At 53.6% G+C, this 9,514-nt stretch overlaps 3 protein-coding genes across 3 annotated transcripts; all 3 read left to right on the top strand.

Moving 5' to 3' along the window:
- Positions 1–1,361: 1,361 nt before the first annotated feature.
- Positions 1,362–4,071, top strand: PG998_013182 (uncharacterized protein; the record flags this gene model as incomplete). Its single annotated transcript, XM_066879998.1, has 6 exons — positions 1,362–1,791; positions 1,841–1,972; positions 2,550–2,692; positions 2,757–2,853; positions 3,347–3,555; positions 3,673–4,071. 6 exons carry the CDS (start codon positions 1,362–1,364, stop codon positions 4,069–4,071), a joined length of 1,410 nt encoding a protein of 469 aa, XP_066724137.1.
- A 2,776-nt stretch (positions 4,072–6,847) lies between these two features.
- Positions 6,848–7,627, top strand: PG998_013181 (uncharacterized protein; the record flags this gene model as incomplete). The annotated part of the gene is made up of 1 exon (XM_066879997.1): positions 6,848–7,627. The coding sequence occupies one exon, from the start codon at positions 6,848–6,850 to the stop codon at positions 7,625–7,627; it is 780 nt and encodes a 259-aa protein (XP_066724136.1).
- An 873-nt stretch (positions 7,628–8,500) lies between these two features.
- On the top strand, positions 8,501–8,920 carry PG998_013180 (uncharacterized protein; the record flags this gene model as incomplete). Its single annotated transcript, XM_066879996.1, has 1 exon — positions 8,501–8,920. The coding sequence occupies one exon, from the start codon at positions 8,501–8,503 to the stop codon at positions 8,918–8,920; it is 420 nt and encodes a 139-aa protein (XP_066724135.1).
- Between the last annotated feature and the right edge of the window lie 594 nt (positions 8,921–9,514).

Genomic DNA, 9,514 nt, shown 5'->3' with positions numbered 1-9,514 from the left:
ATGTTGAAGACGGAAATGAACCGACAGCCCTCGCGGCCGAGAGCCCAAAGTCCTACACCCAGCACCAGTAGCCAGCTTGCTTCCGTCGATGGCCAAACGACATCTTTCAAACATCTCCCCTCATCGATGTTACTATATCGCTATTCGAAGCCGTGGGTGTACCAAATGCAGGAGTTATGCTTGGAGATTAACCGCCCACTGGCAATAAACACCTGAGCAAAGCCTGAAGGTTTCTGCCGACCAGCAATTTGCTCATATTCTCATACAGAATAACCCCGCGAAATAGCATGTCTTGAGCTGGTAAGTAGAAGACCCCGCAGGCCTGCCTCCCCAGAAGAAGACAGTTGCATCACACAATTAACCATACACGTGGATGCCTCAGGATCCAACACCTGGTACTCTATCCGGCCATCAGAGATCGCAAGAATTGGGCTCGCCCCAGCTATCGATATAAATCATCTGGCATCCTGCCCAAACACCGAAGTCGTCTCCTCAACGCCGATGACGACGATATCTTGTACTGCTTCTTCACTGCGCACACCCAACAAACTCTTTCACATCGCCAATATCGAGATTACGAATTTCGGCCTGAGTTCAGCAAAGACGCTAACGAGACCAGTGTGGCCCCCGGGGCCACCAAACGACAGAGATACAACGATTATTTTGACCCAATTGCCGTTACCGCGCCAGTCCCCCTTGACTCTGTTACCCAGGAAGAAGTGTTCCTTCAATGGTAGGGCGAGCGCCCTCTCGAGAGCTCGCTGCACAGATCAGAGCATTTTTGAAGAAAGAATTTCCCAATATCCGCGAGGTAATCGTCGCTCAATGGGGGCCGAGCAACGGTTGATATGCACAGTGAAGGTGTGTACATACTGGCATCCCTGAAGGATGATAACAACAAGCTACGCTTTTGAATCCTCGATGTTTTTCTCGCCATGACCCTCGGCGCTCTGCGCACCTCGATCGGGTCTCAGAAAACAGAAATCTTGTTACCACCCCGTTTATCACGTCTCGAAAGGCGCTAAGAACATAAACCTTCTTATACTATCTTTGCCTCCTTTATTGTTACTTAGAGGGACCCTTTCGTATATTCTTCGGTCTTCTAGTCAGTTTAAAAACTCCTTTTTATTGCGTTTAACGCTACCCATCACGGACACAGTCAAATCATCGATATCTACCAGTAAGTCTCCATGATACTTGTCATAGGCTTCGCATTCTGGCTTGCCAGTCTTTACATGAGGCTCACTTTCTACCAGCTTCCGCCCACACACACCATTGGAATAGCATGAACACGATATGCCAACCAGAAGAACTCTGACCATACCCCCCAACTCCAGGGCACATAGCAGCGCCGGGAGAACATGTTCATAAACTCAGAAACGCATTCTTTTGCACTTTTCTATCGCTTTTACTTCTGGGCCTGTTACTCGCCCAGCAAGAGGTTCGGGTCGCTTGACTATCGACTGCTCTACGCGGAGAGTGGCCAGACCGTGACCCGCGCAAAGTACTGGAGCGACCGATGCATTCGTCGCGGTCTGGCACTCGCCCTGTGCCGCACTCACAAAAAGACCCACCCGCGTCTAAGGTACCAGGTGATCATGTACGACCCGGGGCACGAGAACATCGAGAAGCAGACGCGCCAGTCCTCCACCGACACCAAAGAGCTCAACGTGATCCCCAACTACTTGCGACCTGATGTTACGTCAAAAGAAGCTGCCCACGTGGGTTTCCCCCGCGTGAGAGTCCGCGAAGACATGGAGGTCGAGGCAGTCCCAGCCCTCAACAGCATATGTCCGGCAAGAACCTCTTCGATTTCACGGAGTTCTACGTATTCGATGAGTACGACATCCGTACATGTCGTACGAGGCTGGCGAGTACCTCCTTCGCGTGACGGGCGAAGCTGTAGTACCCGACGGGATAGTCCCTTTCAAACCAGAGGAAGATCTGGAGCGGCTCGACCAGCTATGTCCAGGTATATTGAAGATAGCTGTCGCAATTCTCGGCTTCCAACCCAACGGATGTCGACTGCGCCTCATGGATATCATATACATAGAGGGGCGACATGCATGCCATGGGCGAACGAGACGTTCGTCACCGTCGTGTTCAGGGTCATGACCAAACGAACTCGTGAGGGGCGGAGAGCGCATCATCCCCAAACCGGCAGGTGTGCTCGCTGGCGCCCGACCCCTGGCGCGACGACGTCGATGAACGGCTGGAGCGGCTCGTGGCGTTTTGGCGCAAGTATCACCTGGGCGAGACGAATGATGGACAGCCTCCATCTGCTATTCCTCCATCTAGTCTTCCTCATCCCTCCTCCACTATCGACTCACGAACCAGACTAACAAGAAGAAGATACCGTAGAAAACGGCAAAATTAATAACGCGCGGGTGATGATCGCTCGCTGATTGCTTATCGCTTCTGCACGTGCCGCCACAGCCCGTCGTCGCTTCTGCACGTGCCGCCACAGCCCGTCGTCGCCAGGTCTTGAAGACCCACCCGGTACTCGGACGAGCGGCGCGTTCTTAACAGCCGTTATCCGTGTATTCCAGCGTGGGAGGGCACCTGTGAGCCTATCGAAGAGAAGAAGGAGACAGACTGCTCCTTTGACAACCCAAACTCGTCTAAATGCGGCACCGAGAGGCCCCTGAAAACCGAATATCGCGGCAAGGGCGATGCTTGCGTGACGATATGGGTATGGCAGTTTTCTCGCCATTTTGTGTAATTCCCGGAAACGAATCGCTAACGATAATTCCTAGGTTCCTGAGATACTTAACACCCAGAGAACCAACCCGGCCTTAGGCCCTCCCTCCGGCACACCCCACACAGCATATCTCTTGACGGCACACGATACACGTCTGTATACTACCAAACGCTGCAATCAACAATGCGGCATATCCTGTGAGCGGCCACCAAGCAGTCAGAACCTCCTTCCCATGCCTACATGGGGGTCGACCAGGCCTTCTCTACCCAGAAGCCCATGCCCTATTCTGTGTTCATGTTCGTTGAGATATGCAACAAGAGCGGAATACCTAGACTGGCAATCACTGTGGTCATCCGCAGTAGCCTGAAAAAGCTTGACGCTTCCCATTCGCACAGAAAACGAAAAGGAGGAGATTTGGATTGGAGACCTAAGCGAATTTGATCGCCGTCACAAGCGAAAAGGACGATAAACCAATGAGTCTGACAACTTCCACTGAAGCGCGGACAAGGTAAAAAGCTCAGAGTATTCCGCCAGAAATACCCACTTGTTGTTTTTCACTTGCCGAGGAACTTCGATGTAGAGTTCCCAATTATCGACCGCGTTCTCCGTCATTTTCGCGGCGCTAATAATCTGAACGAGTCAAAGAACTTGAAGCCTGTGGTGGTTGGATTCCTCTGATCCTTCACTTGACGCGGGCCTGGGACTCTCGATATATGTTGAAAGAGGCCACTGGTGAGTATAATGGCTTATTTCGACGAGGAGTACGTATTGCTGTGGCCGGTGATGTTGTACATTCCCATCCCATCAGTGAAACACAGGGCCTGAAGACCAGTACCGCGGACACCTTTGGTCTGGTCTGTCGATTAGAACTCGCTTGCGGGGGCAAGGCGACTGCCTAGGACTTGTCTGCTCCTATGAGCTCAGGCGACAAACCTTTGCTCAAGGTATGATTGGGATAGCTGTTCAGCTAGTGTGTGACGGGCGACGACACTGGCATCGAAAACCTAAAAGAAGGTACCGCTGTTCCCCGACAAACTCGGGGCGAGGACAAGGAGGAGGAGGACCCTCCTATTAAGGAGAATGGCTCACCCACCTCGGATGAGTCCAAGTCCTCGTTGCGCAGGCGCAAGTTTGAAGAGATCGTGGGTTCGAAGAACACGGTGTTGGCGATGCTGGACAAACCTGATCTGTGTACCGACAGAGGGTGGTGGGAATGTTGTCGGGATACAGCGGTACGACCTGATGTACCATTCAGGGGCTGTGACAGGCTGCAGCTTGAAGTTCGCCTCGAAGACTGGCTCCGTCTCACCGGGTGGCGCAATGCCAAGGCCAGAAACAAGAAGTTGGAACCATACTGCGACATGCACTAACGAACTAGAGAAGCCCTGAAATACTGACTTGAGCTATGAGTGATTATGGCTATTGGATCATGCTGGTCATGGCTGTGAAGAATATGGCAATAGCAAGGTGGTGATGTTTTTTTTCGTGCTCCCATCACAACGTATGTGACTCCCATATGAGATTGTATTCTAATTCTTGCTTCTCTTCCTATCGGAATGTCGGCTAACTATTAGACATAATTATGATCACCCCCTACCCGCCTACGCCCCGTTCATACGCACCAAAGGCCTTGCAGCTCACGATTCTTCCCTCCTACCGGACGACCGCCATGCTCGTAGAGTAAGTACTGCTACGCAGTTATGGTAGCTCGTTGTGCTGATCATTTACAACTAGCCATCAATTTTGACACTGTCTTGTCATCTACGTGTCTTGGAAGATGAGTGCCTTTCTCATCGCATCACATCACAACCCGAATGCTATAATGGTTCACAACGACAATTAAGCTGATTCGAACCATGATTTTGGCATCGAAATCCCGAAGAAAATCGACAATGACCTCACGATACAGTCCCTACTCGTCAAGGCCCTCCTGGGGCTCGGGAGCATGAGAGCTTAGTATCGACTGCTGGAGTTTCAGCCCATCAGGTAGCCCAGAATATCCTAAAAGGCATTGAGAACGAAGTGGTTCACTCACCTCGGGTGAGTTCAACCCCTTGTTGCGTAAGCGCAAGGCAGAGGAGATTGTCGATTTGAAGAACTCTGACCAAAACTTGCATACGTGGATCAAATTATCGAAGTTGTTTGAAAACAACGAGTGGTACTACCAAAAGCCCGCCCTCACGACTAATGCCCTGGGATACCGCAGCCAGCTCCGCCGTTGTTGGCAAATCATGGCCATGTTTGTTCTCTTTTCCCCGTGTTCTGCCACGATCTGCTTATTGTTTTGATATCAAACTTGTGAATCGGCGATCGAACATGAAGAGAAGAAGAGGAGAGCAAAAGGGGATCAAACAAAGAAATCACATAGGGAAAATCTGTGGTCTTCTTAACCAAAACAAGGGCCATAGAGAGTCCATGGACTTGAATGTGGACAGCCGCAGCATCACTGGTGAGTGCAGCCGTCTTACGAACGACAAACCCAAGCAATCCTGGCATCGAAGAAATTGGTACGTTCAACTACAAATGTTTCGCGTCTATGAACTGGGGAAACAGCCGGTTTCAAACCTGAAGACTAGCGACCTTGCCACGAGAGGTTGCCCAAAAGTCGTTGAAGGGAAGGGCAGGGAATATCTCACGGGCTCAGGCGATTATATGCGATAAAGCTTTGGCAGGCCTTGGAGAGCAGAGACATTATCAAGCATGACCAACATCATCATCCTAGTGGATCTCTCATCTGACAGCACCGTCCTGAGCTGCCTTCGTCTTGCCTCTACACTATCCCCTCGTTCCGTCTTGTCGTTCCGGGAAGTGAGGGAGGACAGCCTGAAGTCTTATTAAGTCTAAAGGGGCCATGGCTGCCAATCAATCTCTCCCGCTCCCGTCCAACTCGACCTTCAAAGATGGCAAGTTCAAGTCCAGAAAGAGCGAGCGGGGGACCAGTCTCGAACGTTGTTATCACAATCGTCTCTTGATGGCAGGTCAGCTGGAAGTGGAGAAACTATCTCCATGACGAAGTTGAGCACGTTGTTGGAATAGTGACCACGGGTGTTCTCTGGCATCCCGGAATACTGCACCACCGGCAGGATATCGGTGGAGGGGCCCTACGGGGCCAGCAGGAGAAGAAACGATTTTCGAACCGCATGCAGATGGTTTTACTCGGTGAAGTTATTAGCCTGGCTGTTTATCGAGCTGTTCCTAGGTTTTTCCTATCCAGGCAGATTTCGTAATAACCACCGGGCGGATCGGGTCTCGGATTGTGACCCGTCTGCGAGTCACTCGATTACTCTAATAAGTACGTATGTATGTCGACTACTGCAATGCAGACGCACTGTTCGGCAAAAGGGTGTATCGTGTGTCTCGTTAAAGATCCCGTATTTTGCTCTAACTTGCGCAAGACCCTTGTTGCTAGCCCCCGTGGCGGCACTAGGCAGCCAAGCCCGTGCCAGTGGGGGAACCATAGCGCTATCAGCACGAGGTGTAGTAGGTTAGCAGTAGGCGTTGTGCACCAATACCTTATACAGAGCACAGCAATGTGTGATGCCCACAGGACTATGCATATGTAGAGATGCGGGGTGTTGGTCTATCGTAGTAGTGATCGGCGTTGTCAGGGCTTACGCTTTAGTCTTTCTTTGATGATATCTGCTCAAACGGCCTCGTCGCGTCACAGCGTGTGCAACACAATGAGGTGAGCACATTTGAGAGCATTTGTTAGTCGCGCCGTACAGGCTGGCAGCTGGGGCAACTCAGAGTGCGGGCCTGCATCAAGCAGGTCTCTTTTGGGCTGGGCCAAGTGAAACACGGCACCTTCCGAGGGGAAGTAGTGGAGGAGGGCATCTTTACATACTTTCCGCAGTTCTGTCGCAGGATCCCTACAATGGTCAAAGAAGAGTCCGTTTGGATGAGGCCAATATACACCCAAACGGCCTGAAAAGGAGGCGAAATGCCCGCCTGCGGCAGCTGTGCCATGTTCGAGGGCTCCTTGCGCTTATTCCCTTTGTCCTTTGCCTCGAGTGGCTCAAGTCTCCTGGCCTAAAGATCTCACCACGTTTGTTTACCCCGGCAGGCAAGAGGCTCCCCAGAACGGCAACCCAGAAGCGCGCTATGCTCCTGCACCACCACCCCCTGTGTGTTCGAACCTACACCGCGATGAAGAAGGAGCCCGGGCTGCTACGCCTCGGAGCCACGGGAGGCATAACACGTCGTCGGATGCACGGCCGCTGGCAGCACGAGCACCAAGTCCTCACGCGCTGGCCGTCCGCGGCGGACTGCAACCCCTACACGATCCTCGAGCAGGCCCGGGGCGGCCCCTACAACAAGCGGCGCTTCTACGAGCTGGTCATGGTCTACCACCCGGACCGCTGGGTCCACGGCGGCGAGTACCACGGCGTCCCCAAGGCCACGCGCGTCGAGCGCTACCGCCAGATCCTGGCTGCCAACGCCATCCTCTCCGACCCGGCCCGCCGGCGCGTGTACGACGAGCACGGCGTGGGCTGGGCCCCGGGTGAAGGCGGCGGCCCCGCCGGCGCCGCGCATACCCACCAGCGCGCGCAAACGGCCCGGCGGCGCGGTGGCGGTGGCATGAACGCGGTCTGGGAGGACTGGGAGGAATGGCGCGACGAGGGCGAGAGGGCCGCGCACGGGCATGGCGATGGCAGGGGAGCGAGGGGCTGCCGGCAACAGGCCGTCTTCATGCGTAACCGTAGGTTTGTGCTCACGCTCCTGCTTCTGGCGAGCACGGGAAGCTGCCTCATGCTGCTGGCAGTAGGTACCAGGGCCAAGAGGATGGCAGCCCGTCGGTTAAAGACACATGAAGCGCTGCTGGAAGAGCTGCGTGTCATGGGCACCTCAGCGGCCCGGCTGGGCCGACAGGAGCGCATCGACCTGTTTCTCGCACGGCGACTCGCGGGCGTGGCCCGACAGACGTAGACAGCATAGGCAATGTCCACGTGCATGCCAGACCCCTTACTTCCCGTATGCAACGACTGTTCTTCTCGTTTTGGCCCATTCCCTTCTACCGCGGTAGCGTTGATGGCGTTAAGTAAAAGCGCCCTGGTCTTGCAGGTACGGGCCTACGCGTGCACACGCACGCACTGCTGCTCCGATTGATGTACCGGGGGGTTGGAACGACGCGGGAACGGGGATCAAACCTGGAGAGAAATGCTCCCGTAGTTAGCTTGGGCGGCCTGACCCTGATCCTACAGACCACTTACTGCATTTCGAGCGAGCGCAATGTCACACGGTGGCCAGAGACGGGGCATTGGGTTGCCCTCTCCGCCAGCTCAGAGCATCAGCCCAGCGCCTCAGCCTATCGCTAGCGGCTGGAACCGGGAGGTTGTCCATGACTATTCCCATGGGTTCCTCGTACAGCTGACGAGGTGTGCCTTCGGGTTCCGCATTAGCTTTGAGGTTGGGTGGCAACGACTTGCGCGCCCTATCGCCACCATCTTATTTTCTTATCTCGCCAAGCCGCAGGATCTCTAGGTGAGCACATTGTTTCAGGTATCCAGCACAAGCAACGCAGTTTATGGTTGGGGGGGAGGGATGGGAGTGGGGAAGTCCTGGGGATTTGTTTATATTCCTGGGGTGCAATATTTGTTTAGCTGCGCCTGTCCTTGTAACTGGAAAGATTATGTAAGGAATACGATCTTTCCTTCCTCTGAACTAATATTAAATTCCTTACGTCTTGGCTTGATCCAAGTTTACGGACCTGAATCTGCGTCGGTCGTTGCCTCACACATTAGAATCTTCACTGTTTAGGTTGATATGGAGATGCCATCGCTGACGCCTACGACGGCGACTATGACCAGGCAAGGGGCGGCTTCTGCAACCGCGATGGCCGTAGGCATGGACCAGATGGGCATGGTGCTCTTCCATTCCCTCTCCACGCCGCTCTTCTCCCGAGCCTGGACGCCTTCCGGCCCTGCCGCCTACGCCGCCACATGCGTCTTCGTACTGGCCATGGGCGTCATCCACCGCCTCCTGGTCGCCTTCCGGAACATTGTGTTCGAGGAAGCCCGCGCCATGGGCGCCTCAGCCAGGTGTGAGAAGACCGGCCCGCCACCGCCGGCCGACGAGGACGAAACCGAGACAACGGCATGCCTGGGCCACGGCGGCGCCGCGGGCGAGATGCCCCAGGCGAGGAGAATACCTCCGACGTCCGTCGGTGCTGTGCGGGCGTTCTGTGAACTTACCATTGTACTTGTGAGCTACTTGCTGTAAGTCAACGAGAAGCACGGGGGTTCAGGGCGGCGCCCAAATTTGCACGTCGCATACCTAGCTAATTCGAAAGTCTCTCCTCTCTGGTATAGCATGCTAGTGGTTATGACTATGAACTTGGGGTATTTTTTATCTGCCCTCGGCGGTGTCTTTTGTGGTACATTACTCGCTGGCCGGTTTGGCACGGACGATGATAACACTTGCCATTAAGGTGAGAGCGGACTTTAGTTTACATCTGTTTACGGATTATACCTGTATTAATGTATTTGATATTTGAAGTATATATAAACTCAGTAATGTTATATCTTCCTAATGATACGTTGTATAATTTAAATAATTGATGACAAGAAAGTCGTCATCTAAATACGCATCCTCAGCCATTGGGCCAACAGAACTCGGGTTATACGTGAGCTGGGGTTCTAATAGCCAGCCCACGTCCACGGCAGACTCCCGGATGCCACTTCGGGCGTAGCAAACCCGAGATGTTGAGAGTCCCATAACTGACCTGGTTGATCCGCCAAACCCATGCTGTCAAGATATGCTGAAAAAACAAAGTCCTCGGTGGCGCTGTTGTAAGGGTGGACCACACAACCAACA

The sequence above is a fragment of the Apiospora kogelbergensis genome, assembly GCF_038363985.1.
Source record: "Apiospora kogelbergensis strain CBS 113332 chromosome Unknown utg000009l_segment0_segment0, whole genome shotgun sequence".
NCBI lineage: Eukaryota > Fungi > Ascomycota > Sordariomycetes > Amphisphaeriales > Apiosporaceae > Apiospora > Apiospora kogelbergensis.
This window is presented reverse-complemented; position numbering and strand designations above follow the sequence as displayed.